Here is a 21,717-nt window from a genome sequence, read left to right as displayed (position 1 = left end):
GAACCACCGCACCCAGCTAAGAGTTCCTCTTTTTCTATTGTTTGGAATAGTTTCAGAAGGAATGTTACTAGCTACTCTTTGTACCTCTGGTGGAATTCAGCTATGAATCTGTCTGGTCCTGGGCTTTTTTTGGTTGGTAGGCTATTAATTACTACCTCAGTTTCAGAACTTATTGGTGTATTCAGGCATCTTCCAGATGTCAGCCGGAGCTCTCCTGTATGAGGTGTCTGTCGACCCCTGCTGGGAGGTGTCTCCCAGTCAAGAGGCACTGGGGTCAGGGACCCACTTGAGGCGGCAGTCTGTTCCTTAGCAGAGCTGGAGCGCTGTGCTGGGAGATCCGCTGCTCTCTTCAGAGCCATCAGGCAGGGACGTTTAAGTCTGCTGAAGCTGCTCCCACAGCCGCCCCTTCCCCCAGGTGCTCTGTCCCAGGGAGATGGGGGTTTTATCTGTAAGTCCCTGACTGGGGCTGCAGCCTTTTTTTCAGAGATGCATCGCCCAGAGAGGAGGAATCTAGAGAGGCAGTCTGGCTACAGCGGCTTTATTGAGCTGTGGTGGGCTCTGCACAGTTTGAACCTCCCTGGCAGTTTGTTTACACTGGGAGGGGAAAACCACCTACTCAAGCCTCAGTAATGGTGGACACCCCTCCTCTCACCAAGCTCAAGCACTCCAGGTTGACTTCAGACGGCTGTGCTGGCAGCGAGAATTTCAAGCCAGTGGATCATAGCTTGCTGAGCTCCGTGGGGGTGGGACCTGCTGAGCTAGACCACTTGGCTCCCTGGCTTCAGCCCCCTTTCCAAGGGAGTGAATGATTCTGTCTTGCTGGTATTCCAGGCGTTACTGCAGTATCGAAAAAAAACTCCTGCAGCTAGTTCAGTGTCTGCTCAAACGGCCACCCAGTTTTGTGCTTGAAACCCAGGGCCCTGGTGGTGTAGGCACCCAAGGGAATCTCCTGGTCTGTGAGTTGAGAAGACCGTAGGAAAAGTGTAGTATCTGGGTCAGAATGCACCATTCCTCAAGGCACAGTCCCTTACAGCTTCCCTTGGCTAGGGGAAGGAGTTTCCCACCCCCTTGCGCTTCCCAGGTGAGGCAACGCCCCACCCTGCTTCTGCTCACCCTCCGTGGGCTGCACCCACTGTCTAACCAGCCCCAGTGAGATGAGCCGAGTACCTCAGTTGGAAATGCAGAAATCAACCACCTTCTGCATTGATTTCGCTGGGAGCTGCAGACTGGAGCTGTTCTTATTCAGCCATCTTGCTAGTCACCTCTCACTTTATTGTTAAAATTATCTTAATGATAAAGGTCCTGAAGCTCAGAAGGTACTCAGTATATAAGTGTGTTGAACAATGCATATGTGACTGACAAAAGAGTATCTGCCTTACTTAAGGACTGAAAATTGTCTGGTGCAGTTAACACAGTGCTATTATGGGCTTAATGCAGGCAGAATAATTTTTTTAAATACATAAGAAGTTGAAAGTAAAAAAGAAAATAAACAAATCGATTATTAAACCCATATTACGTCAACACGAAGAGAGAGCATGGTGGTTAGGAGTACCTAGGTCTTGCTGTATAACTTACCTGATTTTAAACTCCAGCCTCATTAATTACTAGCCAGGTGACTGGACAAACGAATCAGCCAAACTGATGGGAATAATAATACCTAACTGTGGGAACCAAACACCAACGTGGGAACCAAAGATCCATTGCTTAGCAAGTAGAAACTAGTCATCAGTAAGTAGCAAACTAATAGTTCACTTTTATTACATAACAATCTAGCACTGGTACTTTTTCATAATCAGAATATTAAAATATCAGTTAGACTTTCTCATACTAGTATCTATTGGCTACGTATCCAAAACACAAAGACATTTCTCAGATCAACCACATAATAGCAAGTCTAAACAGAAACATTAAAACATCTGAATCTTAACTTTGTCCCTTAAAAAAAAATTAAACATGATGGGATTTCAGATGGAAGTAAAAATATCCTGTAGATGCTCAGTACTAATTCCTACCATGCTTGGTAGTTACCAAGAGTAAAAAAAAAAAAAAAAATCCCAAAACAACAGCAACAACAACAACAAAAAACACTTGATATTTATGGCAAATATAAAGGGGACATGAAGAGCTAAAATAAATAAAGCACAATAGAATTCCTCTTCTAAAAAAAAAAAAAAAAACTTGACATTTCAGGAAATCTGATTAGAAGAAAAAGGAGAAATCATCACACCATTATAATATGGGTAGTCCCTGAAATAGGATTAATAGAGTGGAATAAATGGTTGGCTGAGAAGAGCCCAGCTGGAACATCAGTATCACAATAGGGACAGCTGGGGGGCTGGTCAGACTAGATACCCCACAGAGGATACTCAGAACTCTCAGAAGAAAGATATCAGAGCTGCCTTCTGCCAATTATTTTTTTAAAAAAACTTGTTACTGTATGTTTCAAACTAAAAACTATAACCATAACTTGCTTAAATTAATTTTAGAATCAATATTTACATATGACTCTCCCATTTTATTGAGAAAAGTGGCTTAACCATGAGTTAGATTGTGATACAAATATGCTGGCTCACATACTGCATAATTGTTTACTTTGGGAATGATGTACAGAATGAAATACACAGGAATAAAATAAGGGAGTGTCCACTGTATAGAAAAGGGCCAATTTCCTTCCCTCACTTCTTTCCCAGCTGCCCAGACTCATTTCTTTATCAAATATTACAATTAAATATTTTAAATAGAATTTCAATATATCCATCTAATTAAGGTAAAAAGCAAACAAATTTGAATATGATCTGTTCCCTTCCCCAATATAACATTCCTTATTCTTACATATTAATTTAGCTACATTTTAAATACAGTCTAATAAAATAAAACATAAGAAGGATTTGAAATTTGATTAGTACAGATACATTCCCAACACAGTGTGCTTATAGATGCCATGTTTCTTGCCACTTTCACTTTGTATTTCTGAGGTTATTTTATGCATTAATTTAAAAATAACATACACAAAATTGACATGAGTAAACTCAATGCTTACAGTTTTTGCCATAAATGTAAATAAAGCTCATACCTGATTTAACTGCTGCTATTGCCTTTGCAGGGGTGGTCACAGCACTTATTAAGTTACATAGTGAGATCCCACTGTTGTTTACTTTCTGAATCTCTGGTGTTTTTAAACTCCACTTTTCTTGTAATTTCTTGAGATATAAAAACACATTATTTTTCCATCTTAATATTTTCAAAGTTGCACATTATAATTCAATTTCTTAAACATATCTCAAAGTAGTAATAATTGTAGACCCTGATTTGTGAGGGAGTCAATGAAAGAAAAAGGCACTTATTTGTTCCCACAGCCCAGGTGACTGTTAACTCAGTTAATGGTGGGGTATGTATGGCCCATTCTGCCTTCAAAGGTTTCGTAAGTGGCAAGTAAAATCCTAGCCACAGTGGGAGTCAGGCTATTCTTGGCTGCTATGGGTTCCAAAATAACTGTCAACTGTAAGTCTGTAAAACTGTACTAGGTAACAGACCAGTTACAAGATAAAAGGTACTAGGAACAATACAAATAAATAGGAATTCAGAATTTCATTTTACAGTGTATTTTAATCCTACAAATTTCAATAACTTTTAAAAACACACACACATCCACAAATTTGGAGTGGAAAAAAAAAAAAATGCCATACTGGTCACAGGTGTTACGCCTTGAGGCAGATGACAAAAGACTTGTGCACTATTTATGCAGGAGATTCAAATAACTTCTCTTTCCGAATACTCGTTATAGTGATATATACAAGCTAGAGTAAAATGCTAAGTGAAGAAGATGTTTTACTTAATATTATGAGAAATGGTATAAAAATTACTGAAACTAAGTAGAGATTTGGTAGGAAAGGAAACTTGATTACTAGAATAGTCAGCAACTCATTAATATATATTTTTAAAAAGCAAATCAACAGAAAAGTTTATGTCCTTTTCCAAAAGAATTAGTTAAGCCCCACGCCATGATTTCCAAAGGTCAACAAAATATACAGTACATATATGAGGATCAAACTTAGATGATATTAGATCAAAGAAAACTACCATTAGTCTTTTAATCTTTCATTACTGGCACAAATGAAAATTTAGTATTAGATAACAATGATTCACCTTAGTATCTTCCAAAGATTTTCCTAAATCCTCTGCACCAAAAGAAGGCTGCACAATGGGAACTTTTTTTGTTGTTTCTTTTATCCATGACTTCAATGATTTAACAAGAACTTGGAAAGCATCCAACTGTTCTTGACAAGAAGTTACAGCTTCTTTTCTACATAACAAAAATCATACAAGAATTTAAGTCACAGAAAGAAGAATAAAATTATTATTCTCATGACACACTTAATGTTAAGAAACCATCTTCCATGTGTATGTACTCTAACCCTTTGATACAGGAGGAAAGGTTTCATAGGTGACAAGTGAAATCAGCTAAATCAGTAGTCCCCAGCCTTTTAGGCACCAGGGACTGGTTTTGTGGAAGACAATTTTTTCCACAGACCAGCTAGAGGGGATGGTTTGGGGATGATTAAAGCACGTTACATTTATTGTGTGCTTTATTTCTATTATTATTACACATTGTAATATATATTAAAATAATTATGCAACTCACCATAATCTAGAATCAGTGGGAGCCCTGAGCTTGTTTTCCTGAAACTAGGCAGTCCCATCTGGGGGTGATGGGAGACAGTGGCAGATTATCAGGCATTAGATTCTCATAAGGAGCATGCACCCTAGATCCCTTGCATGCAGTTCACAGTAGGGCTCGTGGTCCTATGAGAGTCTAATGGCTCTAATGATCTGACAGGAGGCAGAGCTCAGGCAGCAATGCAAGTGATGGAGAGCAGCTCTAAATACAGATGAAGCTTTGGTGCCACCACTCACCTCTTACTGTGCGGCCCAGTTCATAATAGGCCATGGACCTGTAGGTACCTCAGGGGTTAGGGAACCCCTGAGCTAAATAACTATTGGTCTATTTCTCAGGCAAGGTTCATAAAGATAGGAGTATTCAAGAAATCTGTAGCCTGTATATAATGGCACTCTTTATAATGCTACATAAACTCTAAGAATACACAAACAGTTTCAACATTATTTAGATTCAATGAGCTTTGATCTGTCCACTTTATGTGATGCTGAATGCCACCAGGCACAGAACCAGAAGGGAAAGGTTGACAATCACTGACATGAGGAAAACATAATGCCACCTAGTGGTTTCTACACTATACTACAGTCACGTTTATGGATGGATAAACTGGGGCAGGCAGTCCAGCTTAAAGTCTCCCAAAATGAGATGAAACCTAGTGACTGGAGAATGTTCATGTGTGCCTCCCCTACAGAGACTCAGGAAACTCCCTGGTGAACTGTATGGGTTGTTCTATATGCTTGGCACCATGGAGGCAGTACACATGCCCAACACATGAACAACTGTGAGGACAGTTAACATTTGGCATGTGGATGACACGTACACATATGCAAGCGTGCAGAACACTGGCAAATACGAATGCACTGCAGCTGGATTAATTACTGATGACTACATTATTTTAAAGTTGACCCATTTGAAAGAAGAAACTACCTAGATATCACCTAAGAAAACCAAGAACGTTTCTTCTATGCAATGTGAATTAAATACCACATGACAGGATGGAACATATAGCTCTGTGAGAAATAAAGGCAGCACTCAAACATTTCAGGTAGAGAATTCTGAAGAAATAAAGAAGAGTAGTTGGAAGAAAAATGACTTTTCTATGTTTTGAGGCTTTTCTATATAAACTTTAGCAAAATCCAATGTATATTCTAAACTAACACAAGATCAGAAACACAAAAACTCAATCACAAGGTCCTGTATAGCTTTTTAGCTCAACTTAGATTCATTCACTTGTTTCTAATCTTGTTTTTTCACAGTTTCCTATCTCATCTACTGCTCTTTAAAAAGTAAACTATTATATTAAAAAGGCCATATTGAAACTGCACATCGTTTGTGAGTTGAGCTCACAAAGCAAAGAACCACGAGCTGTTTTTCAAGGTTATTTCTGCCTTTGCAAATAAAAATGTGATATTTGCCATAGGCTTCAGAGACTACAGCAAGTTTAGATCATTTTCAGTAATATACTACCACCATCATTTTTCTTATGTAACATTTTCCACTTTTATGTAAGAAGTATTGAATTTTCCTCCTAAATGTTAAACCAAATAATGTAATTTTAATAGCAAACAATGATCAAAATATAAAAACATTTATAAAGTAGCCCTATGCTTATTCTCAAGTTTTCAAAATTGTTTCAGTTATCTATATAAGTAAATATAAGTATCTCACTCTAATTAATATAAATAGAATAAAATAAAATTTTTAAAGTGGTACTTACTTTTCTTTGATGGTATCTTCCATTTCCTTGAATTTCTTTGACAAATTATTTGTTTTTTCAAAAACCAAAGCCTTATCACTTGGTAAGCCATGGCTGGATATCTCCTTCAAGAGACTATGCAAAACTTCAAGATCTTTCTTGTGTTCTAAAAATTCAGAAGTTGATTCCTACAAAGCATTAAGATATTTAGTCAATATAAATATTGCTAGATCTTCAAATGGCATTCCATTCAGAGGTCTGTACGGAATCAGAATGGCTCTATTCATAATTTCACATAAGAATGAGTCTGCCTATGGCCAGTATTCTAAATATAATAAACATGCAAATAGGCTTGAAAGAGAACACAGTAAACATTATTTGATTTAAAATGCATTCTATATTTTGTCTCTTTGTGGTTTCTGGTACGTAAGATGATACTTATACTACCTATGATATGTGTGATAAATGATATTTATTTCCAACCAATCAGCAAAGGCTTCAAGGAAAAGATAAGGTTTGAGATTTTTAAAGGAGTAAAACATAGATCTTTACTGATCTATAAGCAATTAAAATGATTGCCAATTATAATTCTGTCAATAAGTATATCAGTTTGCCCTAACTATTAATCTATCTGATTAGCCTCCTGAGTAGTAAGGAAGACATACCTGCATATACTGAGACAATTCAGTAACATCTTTTCCTGGCACATCTACTTCAGTAAGAGCCTGAGTTTTTGTTTCTAAAAATGTTTGGAGCTTTTCTGAGAGGTTCTCAAATAGTTCTACTTTGGTTTTTAGTTCCTCCATTTTAGCAAGAGTTTCTTTGTGTTTATGACTTGCTTCTGAAAACCGAGCAGACAAGTCTTTCATTTTGGCTTGCAGTGAGGATGCAGTGGATGGATCTGTTGTTTCCATAAATTTCTTCACTTTTTCATTCATGGCATTTATACTGCTCTGACGACCTGCAATATCCTGTTCCAACATCTAAAATAAACCAAGTATTGCATATGTTTTATTATTATGTTTACCAATAATGTGACAGAATTTTTTAAAATGACTATTCCTAACAACATAAGCTTGCACAACCTGTGACTAGGAAGGTTAACCGTTGAAACTGAATGACAAGTTTGATCTGTCCCTTGAGGAATGCCATCCTAAACCTCTCCGAGAGAGTGAAGAACAGCTGGCTAGTTGCTTGAATGAGGCAGGAGGCTGCTGCTACTCAGCAACCCCTAGAATCTAATGGAGCCTGGGGATTAGCCATGGTCCTAATTCTTAAAAGACTAGACAAGACTGATCTGATTAACCTCATGTGCAGCTGGCTGAAACAATGATAAACAAGACAAGACTCAATGTATGCATAAGCCCTCTATAAGAAATAATATTCAAGAAAAAGTACACAAAGCCCTTCCTACACTTCTTCACAGATAAACCATTTTACACACTTGATTTTGTGCATTACTTTCCACACTCACATTCAGTAAATGTCTCTTTTTCATATCCTTAAATTTATCTTAAATCTATCTATACTTTGAACCTATAAAACTGTTTTTTCAAAAAACTGTAAATGGGACTTTTTTTAAAGTCACTTACAATGTTTTTACTGATGATATCCTGAAGAGCAGCAGAGTTTAAAGGCACTTGACCTTGTTCTTTCAGAGAACTTTCCACACTTCCCATCCAGTCCAGCATTTCATCCAAGCCATCCTGCACACTCAGTGAACGGGTCAAGGTTATCTGGAGTTTTTCATTTCGTTCATTAACAGACTTGGACAGATCCTCGTATCTCCCAACAATGTCATCTACTCCAAACAGATCAGGAAATATTAACAACAAAGTTCTCTTTGCCCTATCCCTTTTCAAAAACACATGAAGGTGAATCATACAATTTCCACACAAAAATTTTAAAAATAAAAAGTTCAATGATAAATTCCTAATGCATAATCAGAGCACCACCTAAAATGTTAAAATATAAAGAAAGAAAAGAGCCCAATGGAAAATGAAAATTGAAATCTTTTTTAAAAAGTTAATATATATCCCATCTGCATTTGAAAAGAGATTTTTTTGGATGCATAAACATTTGAATTGTCTCAGAGAGATGAAAGAAAGGTACGAACAGTAAATCTTTGAAATAAATACTGGTTCTCAATCTGACATTTCACATTAGCCATACTTATTGATAATTACTTACGGGGACAAAAAGGTGAGTCGCACACAGCTATTCTCAAGACAATACACAGTTAACAAAGATTTATGAAGAATTAACTTCTACATATAAAAATCATCACTCTCTCTCCCTCCCTCACACACACCCATGCTAAGCTTTTGTCATACTTCACAACTTAAGCAAATCACTGGAATGCACAGAAACTGGCAGACGCAAGTAAGTTAAGAAAACAGGCAACAATGAAAATCCATTTAAGTTGAAATTATACTTCTAAAATATACACTAATTGAATTTATTTAAAAGTTTAACAGCAGACAAAAGAGAAGAATAAACTTAACAGGCTAACCTATCTCATATGAGGATAAATTTTACCTTCAATTCTAAAGATTCAAGATGCTAAAAAAAAAAACCCTTTCTGGTTTAGTTTTCACTTAACTAAAGTCCCACATGTTAACATCCTATATTCTATATTGTAGACCAATGAAGAGTTTGAACAATAATGGTTTTTAATGTATTCATCTCTTTCTCTCTGGAAAACAATGTTTTAAATGGTGAATTTGTCACTTATTGTCCAAGAATTTGAAAAATAGTTTAATTATTTCTGAATGCTTTAGTCTTACACATTGTAGAAAGCTTCAGTAGGGAAAAGCTGTGTCCTGAAACATCTCTATAAAATGAAATATCTTACTGGCTTGTGTTTGGACCATGAAACATAATCTATACAACAAAATGATATAATTGTTCTAATGCTACATCATGAGAAAACATCTTGAACATTTTCACTGGAGTGAGAGGTTAAGTTTGGATGATTTAAAGAGAAAATCATGCTCCTCTTACTAAAACACAAGAAGCCCATCAGCATACTGAGTGGGGAGGGAGACAGCATTTAATATGCAGGAAAATGCTGTCAGCAGAGGAAACAAGCAGTTGTTCAAAAATAAGCTCTAAACAATAGACGCTGGAGACTACTAGTTGGGGGAGAGGGGTGGGAAGGTAAGGGCTGAAAAACTACCTATTGCAGACTATCTCATTACCTGGGTGATGGGTTAGATCATATGCCAAGCCTCAGCATCATACAATATACCTTTCTAACAAACCTGCATATGTACCCTCTGATTCTAAAATAAAAGTTGAAGAAAAAAATGAGCTCTAATTTGGAAACTCACAAGAGCACATGCTCTGAATGACAGCTTGAGGTTGGCAGGTTAGCGACTTCTCAGTTGGGCAACTGCATCAACAGGGTAAGTAAAATCAGTGATCTGTTCGGCCATAATAAGTGACTCCCCAGGGAAAGCCAGCTATTTTCATATAATTAACAGATCTGAGTGTTACTGTTTGCTGTAGACTAAATGTGTCCCCCCAAATTCATATATTGGTGCCAAAGTCCCAATGTGATAGTGTTGGGTGGTGGGGCCTTTGGAAGATGTGATATTATCATATAAGAAATATTTGGTCTCTGATCATAGCTCTTGACATAAAGTTCCTAAAATCCTTCTGATTTCCTCAATAATACAGACACTAAGGACAATCCAATCTTTTATTCTGATATTTGGTCATTGACCCCAGTTCCTGACACAGAGTTCCTAAGACCTTTGTGATTTCCTGAGTGATAGGAGTGTATGACAGAGCTCCTAAATCCCTTGGAATTTCCTGAGTGAGGGGCATCTTTTGTTTGAATGAAGTGATGCCTGGTGCCTCCTGGATAGTCTTAGGGTAGGGGGAGCAGGGGAGAGTGGCAGATGTTGCCAGGGAACCAACCATGTGATTAGACAGTTGGAACTGTCACCCTCTCAACCTCTGAGGAGGGAAGAGGGGCTGAAGGTTGAGTTGCTACCAATGGCCAATGATGCAATCAATCATGCTTATGTAATGAAGCTGCCATAAAAACCCAATAGGATTGGTTTGGGGAGCTTCTGAATAGCTGAACACATGGAGTCCTGGGGGTGGCACGCCTATAGAGGGCATAGAAATTCTGCTCCCCTCCTCCCATACCTCACTCTGTGTATCTCTTCCATCTGGCTGTTCATCTGTATCCGTTGTAATATTCTTTATACTAAGTGGGTAAATGTAAGTAAAGTCTTTCTCTGAGTTCTGTGAGTCACTCTTGCAAATTAACTGAACCTGAGGAGGGTCAAGGGAACCCTAATTTATAGCTGATCATTCTGAAATACGGATCACAATTTGGGACTTGTGATTGGTATCTGAAGTAGGGATAGCATTATGAGACTGACCCCTTAACCTGTGGGGTCTGAAGCTAATTCCAGGTAGACAGTGTCAGAATTGAATTGAATTGAATTGAATTACGGGACATCCAGCTGGTATCTGTTGGAGAATTGTTTGGTGTATGGGGAGAAATACACACACACATCTGGTCACAGAAGTGTTCTGTGTCATGATCAATGGTGTATGAGAGTGAGTAGCAAAAACACTCAGATTTTTTCTCTCTCTCTGAGGAGGTAATTAGGTCATGAGTGTAGAGCCTGTGTGAATGGGATTAGCGCCCTTAGAAGAAGAAACAGGAGAGAAATGATGTCGCTCCACCACTCTCTACTGGCAAGATAGCAGCCATCTATAAGCCAAGAAAAGGGCCCTCACCAGAACCCGACCATACTGGCACCCTGATCTCTGACTTCCAGCCTCCAGAACTATGAGAAATAAATCTATGTTGTTTAAGGTACCCGGACGATGGTATTTTTGTTATAGTAGCCTAAATGAAGACACTGTTTAGTTTGTACTTCTTAGTGATAAAATATTGTCACTGAAGTAAATTCTTGACTTTAGTAAAATAAAAATTATTTTAGAAAAAGGTACAAAAATCTACTATAAGAATGTTATTTTCTTAAATCATTGGTTTTCTTAGAAGTCAGAAAGACCTTAGAGAAACTCCTCTATACCTTAAATAGTTTCACATATTTCCTAGAAAATTATGCCAGAAGTTTTAGTTTTAAAATAATGTAACAAATGAATTTTAAGCAACTAAAAGTGAAACTATGTACACTTAACAATGAGAAAAAATGTCAAAATGCCTCCTCAAGTAACAGAAATACAAATAAGATAGTCTTTCTTTCTCCTTCATATCCTTATACCCAAATCCTCATAGCAATGGTATCTAAGGTGGATATATGAGATGCTGCACTGGGACAGAGGAACAAAATGTTAGAACTTCCATTCATATTTTCATTTTATACTTTAAAACTCTATACTTTTGTGTTTCATAATTATAACACATGTGATATAATGATATAGTAATATGTTCATATGACTTATAAATATATCTGCATGTATGGGGATGCAGGCTGAAGATAAATTTTTGATGGGGGTACATAATAAAAAACATCTGGATATGTGTAAGAATAAAATACAGGGTTTCCCTTCTATACAGTGATCTTAAAAGAGCTAAGTTCCATTCTTCTCTTCAAATAAAATTTCAACTCAGATCTTAATTCATGCTCTATTTAGAGCAAAACATATGTCTAATCATCTGTTGTGGAATATTTTTACTTCACATATTCACACATAGAAATATACAATAACATTAAATATTGTGAAAAGCAGGGCAGTAAAAACAAAAAATACATATGTAAGATAGTAAAAAAATATATATTGATAATCCACTGCATATTTGATATAAACTAAATACTGTGGGTAGATACAAAGATAATATACAATAGCTCTTTTCTCAAGAAACCCATTAATCACAAACTCTTGGGCTTGAATGATCCTCCCCAAATGTTGGGATTACAGGTGTGAGCTTCTGCACCTGGCCTGAGAGAGGTGCTTTGAGAAGTCTTCCCACTTCTCTGTGTTCTAGAATTTTTTTATCGGCCGCACTCAAATTGAGAATTCAGTTACCCCAATTCTTCAGTGATAACAGAAACTTGATTACGGCTGTAGTGGTACTTCTGTGCACACAACATTTGGGGAGGATTATTTAAGCCCAAGAGTTTGAGACTAGCCTGGACAATATAGTGAGACCTCATCTCTACAAAAAAAATTTTAAAAATTAGCTGGGCATGATAGAGCACTGCTGTAATCCTCACTTCACTGGAGGCTGAGATGGGGAAGTCAAGGCTGCAGTCAGACATGATTGTGCCACTCCACTCAGCCTGAGCAATAAAGTCACCCCATCTCTAAAAATAAATAAATTCAATTTGATTCAATTAAGCACATCTTTCAACCTCTTAAACCCATGTTCCCACTATTGATAAAGACTTTTGGCCTTAAGTTGAAAGCCTTCCTCTGCCCAATCCCATCGACCAAGAGAATTTTGTGAAGTTCTACTTCCTGTGGTGGACATTACGTAGTTTCTGTTACGTTTTCTAAATATCAAATTTAAATTTAAATATACTATTTTCAAGACACACAGCTCCTGCCCCGAAGATTCTAATATACCTGCCAAGGAAGGCATGCCTTTTCCCAGATTCAGGAACACCATTTCACAGAGAAAGAGAACACAGAACACAATCTATAATTAGTGAACATTTTTCTCCGTATCTATTAGGACACCTTTCTTCAGAATTTACCTGTGAGACAGGAAGCAAGGACATGAATATCTTACCAAGTGTTTTCTGGATATCATTCTTGGCTGGAAGTAAAGATCCCCTGGCATCTAAAAGCACTTCAGCAGTTTTCTTCAGTTTCTCTACAGCAACCTGCTGACTTGATATCTGTCCTTGCAGAGCCTGTAGGATTAAATGCTTTTCAATTATACTCAGTAGGACTAAATAATAGATTTCTAATGTGGACAAAATGATTTCTAATAAGATAAAGTAAAATTGGACAGAATAAACTTCTCATCATACCAACTTCCATCATCAACTTACTCCAGAGTTCTTAGAAAAAGGCCAGTTATAAAGCAGCATTAGCAAAAGCATCAGCCAGTCTGGATAATACAAATTAAGTTGTGAAATAAACCCTTGAGCATATGTTCATAATAATTTCCCTGGTTCCTGGTCATACAATCCTCTAACTTTATCCCTTGAGTTACCCCTTAACCCCTACTTCTAGGCTTTGCACAATACCCCAACGACTACTAAAACGAACAACAAAAAAAAATTTGAGACCATTTTTGACTCCAGGTAAGGAGATAAATAAGCTCGCCCAAATCAGTAGATCCTGACTCAATACTGAGTCATGTTTATTTCTGTTAATTCAATAAAAGTTACTGAACATCTAACAAAATCAAAAAGTCTTGCTACATTTTGTGAACAAATAAAAATAAAAATGGACATGAAGCTTACTTTCAGGGATTTTATGGTCTGAGGCAGGAAGTGGTAAGTGCCACAGGTGAGTATGAAAAAATGCTACTGGAAGTTAACAGGAAAAAAAAAATGGGAGGGAAATGAGGGCCACCTCAATGGTAGTGACACTGAGATGGCTCTTTAAGAAAGTGTGGATTTGGGAGAACAACTCCCTGCAGAACAAACAGAAGACACAAAGATGAGGACAGAAAAATCACAGGAGAAGGGGAGAGTCCAATTCAGTTTGACAATGCGTATGGGTGAGTAAATAGAAATAGGCCTGGAAAGGCCTCAAACGTCAGGCTAAGGAGTGTACATTTCATCTCACAGCAATGGGGACTTACGCAGGGCTTTTGGGTAAGGGGTTGACATGCTCAGGGCTGTCCTACAGAAAGGCTAAATTTGTGGCACTGCATGGGAAAAATCCAACAGAAACGAAAGAAAGCAAAGATACCAGTTGGGGACAACTTCAGCAGTAACAAAACAGTGAGGACTACTGAAGGCCGAGGGCTGAAGACAACTTCACTGTTCGGTCTGTTTGGACTGAGAAGGCGGAATTAGTTAGAGTTGGGAAGAGTCCAAAGGACTTGGTAACACTATGTAAAGTTGTGTTACCCACTATGGTAGCTACCAACTACATGTAGCTTTAAAATTTAAATTAATTGAAATTTTAAACAATTAAAAATTCCATTTCTCGGTCACACTGGCCACATTTCAAGTGCTAAGTAGCCACTGTGGCTAGTGGCTACCAATTGAACACAGCAGAGTACCACTGGCGTGGTGGCTTACACTTGTAATCCCAACGCTTTTTGGGATGCCAAGTTGGGAAGATCACTTGAGGCCAGGAGTTCAAGATCAGCCTAGGTAATAAAGTGAGACCTTGTCTTTACAAAAAAATTAAAAAATTAGCCAGGCATGGTAGTCTGTGCCTGTAGTCTCAATTACTCAGGAGGCTGAGGCAGGAAGACCGCTTGAGCCCAGGAATTTGAGGCTGCAGTGGGCTATGATCATGCTACTGTTAACTCCAGCCTGGGTGGCAGAGTGAGATTCCCACTTTCTTAAAATAAATAAATAAATAAATAAAAATTTTAAAAAATAAAAAATTTCATCATCACAGAATGTTCTATTAGACAGCACTGCTGTAGGGAGCAGGAACAAAGGATAAGAGGAGACAAGAGTAGAAATGTCCAAAGATTTTGAGCCTAGGTAATCAGTGGAATTTACTTTTGCTTTCTTTTTTTGGGGGGTGGCGGGGAGGACAGAGTCTCACTCTGTCGCCCAGGCTGGAGGGCAGTGGTACAATCTCAGCTCACTGAAGCCTCGACCTCCCAAGCTCAGGTGATCCTCCCACCTGAGCCTCCCAATTAGCTAGAACCACAGGTATATGCCACCATGTCCAGCTAATTATTTTGTATTTTTTGTAGAGCCAGGGTTTTGCCACATTGCCCAGTCTGGTCTCAAACTCCTGGGCTCAAGCAATCCTCCTGCCTCGGCCATCCAAAGTGCTGGGATTACAGGAATGAGCCAATGCTCCCGCCAATTAGTGGAATTTATTTAAAAAAAAAAAAAAAAAAAAAAAAGTGAGAGCAAGCTTAGAGTAAAGGAAAGCCTGTTTTGGAATTCATGATTTCAAAGTGCTTTTGGGACCCTCGTCCAGAAGGAAACAGCAAAACTGGAAATGGGAGAGACTTGGAACCCAAACTGGAAACAGACACAGAGAACTGGAAGTCAGGACACATGATGTGACTCCCAAACAAGAAAGCACAGGCATGCCAGAGAAGGAGATTCTAAAGAATCATGGAGAATATTTATATATAAGTGATGGGGAGAAGAAAAAAAAAAAGAACACATGTAATTGGTGGGGTGGAAATGGGCCCAGAACAACTCCGTCCCCAAAGATTAAAGGAAGAGAGAAGTGGAAAAGGTTAACAGTGTCAATTGCTTCGGAAAGGATAATGTCAACTGAAAGACTAATGAGTCCTGGATTTTAATGAATAGCGGTCCCTGCATATCTCTGAGTGAACAGATGTGGCTCAACAATGGGAAGGAAGAAAAAAAAGGTAGAAGCAGAAGCCATAGATACGTCTTCCAGAAGTTGGACCCTGCATTTCTAACAGCTCTGACAGATCTCTGCAAAAGTGGGCTGCCTGGCCACACAGGTCTATCCCCAGCCTTAATTTCTCTTAAGCAACTCACGCTCCTCTTCTACTCTTTCATTTGGATTTCAAAGCCCCCAGTGTCCAATTGTAGATGTGAACTCATCCTTGGCCATGGGCCTAGCTTTCCAACTGCCTCTTGAGTGTTTCCATCTGGGTGTATGCAGTCACCTCCAACTCAAAAAAGCTAAATCTGAACTCATCATCTCATTCTCTGTACCTGTACTTTCTCCTGGGATATATCTACCTACCCAAGTAGTCAACCTGAAGTTCCTCCTAGATTCCATCCTAAGGCTTCTTTTCCACATGCAAATCAACCATTTAAAGCTTTTTTTCCACACATGCAAATCGATCAACAATTTTACCTGCTTAATATTTTTTAAAAGTCAACTTTTGCTCCATATTTCTGTATCATTACAGGATAATCTCTCACTTGGATTGTTGAAAAAAGAATCCTGTGTTCCTTTCTCCAATCACTTCTCTAATATAGCTCCTAATGTGTTCTATCTAAAATACATATCTGACCACATGTCACCCCGATATAGTTTGGATATCTGTCCCCGCCCAGATCTCATGTTGAAATGCAATCCTCAACGCTCAAGGTAGAATCTGGTGGGAGGTGATTTCTCATGAATGATTTACCATCATCATCGTGGTGCTGTCCTCAAGACAGTGAGTGAATTCTAGCAAGATCTGGTCATTTAAAAGTATGTAGTACTTCCTCACTGCCCCCATCTCTCTCTCTTTCTCTCTCTCCTCTCTCTTACTTGCTTCTGCTTTTGCCATGTCACATGCCTGCTCCTGCTTTGCTTTGCACGGTGAGTAAAAGTTCCCTGAGGCCTCCCCAGAAGCTGCGCGATGTCAGTGCCATGCTTGTACAGCCTGTAGAATTGCGAGCCAACTAAACCTCTTTTCTTTATAAATTACCCAGCTTCAAGTATTTCATTATAGCAACACAAGAACACCCAAATATAACCCCCTGTTAAAATCTCTTAGTAGTCTCCCTTCACAAAAAGGCCAAGACTTGAGCATGCTACAAAAGGTCCAATGAAACCTATTCCCTAATTCTACCTTCAATCTCAACTTTCTGTTCCAGAAATGTCCAACACAGCTATTTCTTAGCTATTTATTCATGCTGGACCCAATGTCTTAGTAACTCTACATATCAACTTTTTCATGCAACCTTCCCCCATCATCCTGAACTTGGCTCTTATTCACCTTTTAATACTCAGCCGGAAAACCTTCCCTAAGTCTCTCCTCACTCCCAGCTTTGGTAAGTACTCCTTACAGGAACTCCCATAAATATCCTGTGACTATTATTGGATTTACCTGTGTCTTCTATCAAGCTATAGCCTTCTTGAGAACTAGGAAGTCATCCCTTTCAGCTTTCTATTACTAGAGCCTAGATCAGTGCTTGACACATAGCAGGCTCCAAAAAATTTTTTCTGGAATAAATGAGCAACTAAGTAAATAAATGAACATATCAGATGTAAAACCTAAAAAGGTTATCTTCTATTTCAGCACTATTTATTATCATTATTTATATGCCTAAAGCTAATGGTAAAATTTCCTCAACTAATATTCATAATCCAAGAAACTGAGATTACACACAGGCAGTCTATGCATATGTCAAAAGGCCCACCAAACTATGACCAACATAGGATCTAGAATACCAGAACCTGTAGTTGTTTCAAGATGCCAAAGAATCCTTATCAGAATGGATCTGTTTGAAAAATTCTCCTAGCAGTTTAATTATGGAAAGTGTAAACAAATCCCTCAAGACATGAACTTTTTACCTGTGACCAGACTGAATTCTAGACCACAGGGACAGCTTATTCACGTAACATGGTGACTTAGGAGATGAAGTAAGTGAAGGGTGCCCTCCGAAAATTGTTTTTCAGAATGTGAGTTCACCAAGGGCAGAGACAGGGTTTTAACATCTTTGTGCCTTCATGAAACTCAGCATACAAACGTTTACTGAATGAATGACATCTAAAAGTGATCATGGGTCTATTAGAATATCCAATACCAAAGACGGCCCTGACTACCAGCTTAAAACTTAAAAGTGAGTTATAAAAGAAGCATGTCTTCTTCACCTCTTCTTGTCAAAACATCCCATCCTTTTACTCTTGACAGATACATTCAAGAGAGTTAATCATTTTTAATTCCTAGCATGAATTATGGTCCTAATTTAACGATAATAGTTGTTTATAGTGCTATTTTGGAACAAAACTGTTAATTACATATTCATATGGGTACCTTATATTGTTTTGAAAGAATTTCAAGGAAATTAAAACATGAAAGAAGGATCTGTGAGAAGAGAATACCTGTTGGGACCAAAAGACAGCAAAGTCTATAAACTTCTGGGCATTTGTCCAATTCATAAAAGTTTCCTGACTTAACACCACCCCAGAGATCAGTGCAAGTCTGGAAGGCTGACATTGTCAGTCGATGTGATCCCCATTGCTGGTTCCACACCCAGGCCTTGAGACTGGTCCCAAAATCCTGTTTTCTGCACCTCTTATGGGGCTAAAATCTTGTTTTATCCACTAATTTCCCTGGAAGGGGATCATGAGGAGTGTTATTATGGCCTAGTAGTATCAGACTGTTGACAACACAGTTAACAGTTCTTTGAATAATAATGCTAATAACAACATGCTATTGGCCAAACGTATTTCAAATGAAATGAACAAATTGGGTGCCCCAAAATTACATTTACGATACATCAGAATATAAGTAGAAGATAATATGTTACAGGTAGAAAGACTGATTTTTTGTAGTAGTCTAATGGGTTTGTATTATTGTTAAAAGTAATTATACAATGTTAATAAACATGAAAGAAATGAAGGCCACCTAATCCTCATAAAAACTTATCCTTGATACATTCTGAAATCTTCTGAGAGAAAAATATGTGCATTATCAGCAACAAATTTAATTGTACATTTAATTTTTTAAATTACACTGTGACTTAATTAGAGTTCATTCTCCTTTGAGATCTCTTTCCTCTTCATATTTCTTTAACTGTCTTAGGGCTGTAAGAGTCTTCTTCTGCAGCAATTACTAAATAGGTTTTTCCATTTTAAAATTTATCTATGTATCTGTTTAATTAAAAAACCATCACATTCTTTTGGGTTTTTTTCTTTTTTTGCTCTAGTTATATAAAAATCACTTTTATATGGAATATAATCTGTTTACTAATATAGATCTAACTTAAGATGTGTTATTTCTATTTTATGTATTTTCTATACTTAAAATAACTTCCTAATTAATTGTAATATATGCAATCAATAATTATTTTAAATGATATGTATTTCCTACTAAAATAATGACCTTAATGTCACAGTATCTCCTCTATGCCCACCACATATCTTGTCCTTGAATATACAATACACTGGGAACTAAAAACTTAATTAAGATACTTGTACCTGTGGAAAAAGAGAAAGAAAGGAAAAAAAAAAAAAAAAAAAACAGGAGTGAAAATGCACATTGGAAAAAAGGAAGCAACCCTGAGGAGGTTGCATGGATCTGGAGATGCTGACCTGGCCCACGACATCTCCCTAGTGTCCAGTGAAGGGCTGGATAAACTCTTCAGCCCAGGAAAGAAGCAGTGCCCTCCACCCTCTTGACCTCCTGGCTTGACCTCCTTCCCTGCTCTCACCCTATGCTTCCCACCCCTTCACAGGCCTTCTCTCTGCCTGACATTAACCTGCCACATTTCACTCAGGTATGACTTAGCTTTCCTTAGCTTTCCAGAGTTGTCAATCTCAGGCAATACCTAACTTTAAGCTTGCCCATCAGGGTACCTGTTTCCCGTGTCAACAGCACAATGACAATTTCTGACTCTGTAAATAATATGCAATTAACTTCTGAAAGACAGTTGTCTAACTGGCAATCCTGTGTTTATTTTCTAGCTATAGCAGTAATAACCTACTAGTATTAACCTGCAAAATGGAATCATGTAATAGATTTCTGAAATGAAAATTTTAAACTCAAAATTACTGGTCACATTAGCTCTCATCCTTTACTTTAGAATTTTAAAATAAGTTTTAGATTATAAAAATAGATTAAAAACTCTCTGCCGCTGTATGACTGAGAGTCCCACAGTTATGCAGTTTTGACACTGAGCCTGTATTTCTGAAAGAGCAGGTGGACTTTTCGAGAATTGTACTGAGTAATTACTCAAGTTTGTGTCTCTATGAATCATGAAGATATTCAGTAAGAACCCTAATCCTGGTCCTTAGAACTGCTGAATATGATGGTAGCATCCCTTCTTCCCTTCCAGCTGTCCATTCTTTAACAAATGTTTATTGAGTACCAACTTTGGGCCAGGTAATATTCTAGGTGCTGGGAATACAGCAATGAGTAAAACAGACAAAAACACCTGTTCTTGTGGAGCTTAACTCAAATGGAGGAAAAAACAGTGAACAAGATAAGTAAGTATATAGATAAATAAGTGGCCAGGAAAATAATGAGTTTTGTTTGGGGATTGGGGGGGGGCACTGGAATGCAGGTCACAAGCCATAAGAGCAATGTCAAACCTGTTAAAAAACATCAGGAAAGCCAGGCGCAGTGGCTCACACCTGTAATCCCAGCACTTTGGGAGGCTGAGGCAGGCAGATCACCTGAGGTCAGGAGTTCGAGACCAGGCTGGTCAACATGGCGAAACCCCATCTCTACTAAAAATACAAAAATTCACGTCTGTAGTATCAGCTACTTGGGAGGTTGAGGCAGGAGAATCGCTTGAACCCAGGAGACGGCGGTTGCAGTGAGCCGAGATCACGCTACTGCACTCCAGCCTACACGATGAAGTGAGACTCCATCTCAACAACAACAACAACAACAATAAAAAATCAGGAAAAAAAAAAAATGTACTGTGGAGAAATAGAGTCAAAACTACCTCTGGAGGCAGAAGTATACTTTTCACATCATTTGTTCCCCTCTCTTAGCTGAAACTATCACAAAAGAATGAGAAATTGAAAGCCTTTCAGTAAGACTACTGGAAATTTGGATCTTTCTCTCTCTTTTTACCTTCGTCTCTTCTAATTGCCTTTGAAGATTTTTGGGGTCCACCGCAATAGGTTCAGATAAGTGTTTGCTCGCTGTGGCCTCACAGGCCTGGAGTCCAGAAAGAAGTCCACATGAAGCATCTTCATAGTGTTGATATTTATCCACCAGATCTTTAAGATTATTTCCAAGAACATTGCACTAACAATCAAAAGGGAAAGCGGTAGGAGATTAAAACCCACTATTTTCATATGCATCAAATAATCTTAGGACCTATAAAATCTGTAACTTGGAAAAAAAAACAGACTTCCACCAAAGTTAATAAAAACTCTGTAGGGCTAAGATTTTCTCCTTTATATGAAGAGGTACGCTATAAAAAGCCAAAAAGTAACATAAAATAAAGAGACAGTTCTGGATTTATACCAATTCAAAAACATATTTATAGAGCTGAGTCTTAATGTAGAATAAAGGATAAAGATATCAATCATCAAAGGAAGGAAATTTTGATACACCATGTGTATAGACATGGATTTGATGGAAGGGTTTTAAAGGTGCTTAATAAATTTCTGTATGTTGCACAAGATTAATTAACAAAAGGAAGACAGAGTATATATTAGAATGGAGCAAAGTCCAAGAGCCAGTGATGGTCTTTAAATCATTTATGCAACTTGGCAAGTCTGTTCAGATTATATTACAAACCAGAAAATATTTTCTTAGATTTTTTTTTTCAAAAAAACACTTTTACTTGACCACAAAAATAAAAGAAGCAAAACAGTCTTT

At 37.8% G+C, this 21,717-nt stretch overlaps 1 protein-coding gene across 36 annotated transcripts in view; it reads right to left on the bottom strand.

Moving 5' to 3' along the window:
• The window catches only part of LOC105479539 (dystonin), a 496,741-nt gene that overhangs the window by 105,641 nt on the left and 369,383 nt on the right, over window positions 1-21,717 (bottom strand). For all 36 annotated transcript variants that reach the window (XM_071095971.1, XM_071095969.1, XM_071095974.1 and 33 more), the window contains 7 exons: window positions 20,962-21,138; window positions 13,096-13,219; window positions 7,964-8,172; window positions 7,037-7,354; window positions 6,393-6,559; window positions 4,147-4,303; window positions 3,074-3,200 (listed from right to left, as the gene is read on the bottom strand). In XM_071095971.1, the coding sequence (XP_070952072.1) occupies window positions 3,074-3,200; window positions 4,147-4,303; window positions 6,393-6,559; window positions 7,037-7,354; window positions 7,964-8,172; window positions 13,096-13,219; window positions 20,962-21,138 (1,279 nt within the window). The remainder of the gene's footprint in view (window positions 1-3,073; window positions 3,201-4,146; window positions 4,304-6,392; window positions 6,560-7,036; window positions 7,355-7,963; window positions 8,173-13,095; window positions 13,220-20,961; window positions 21,139-21,717) is intronic.

The sequence above is a fragment of the Macaca nemestrina genome, chromosome 5 (assembly GCF_043159975.1).
Source record: "Macaca nemestrina isolate mMacNem1 chromosome 5, mMacNem.hap1, whole genome shotgun sequence".
NCBI classification, from domain to species: domain Eukaryota; kingdom Metazoa; phylum Chordata; class Mammalia; order Primates; family Cercopithecidae; genus Macaca; species Macaca nemestrina.
Note: the sequence above shows the minus strand (reverse complement) of the source record. Positions and strands in the feature narration are given on the sequence as shown.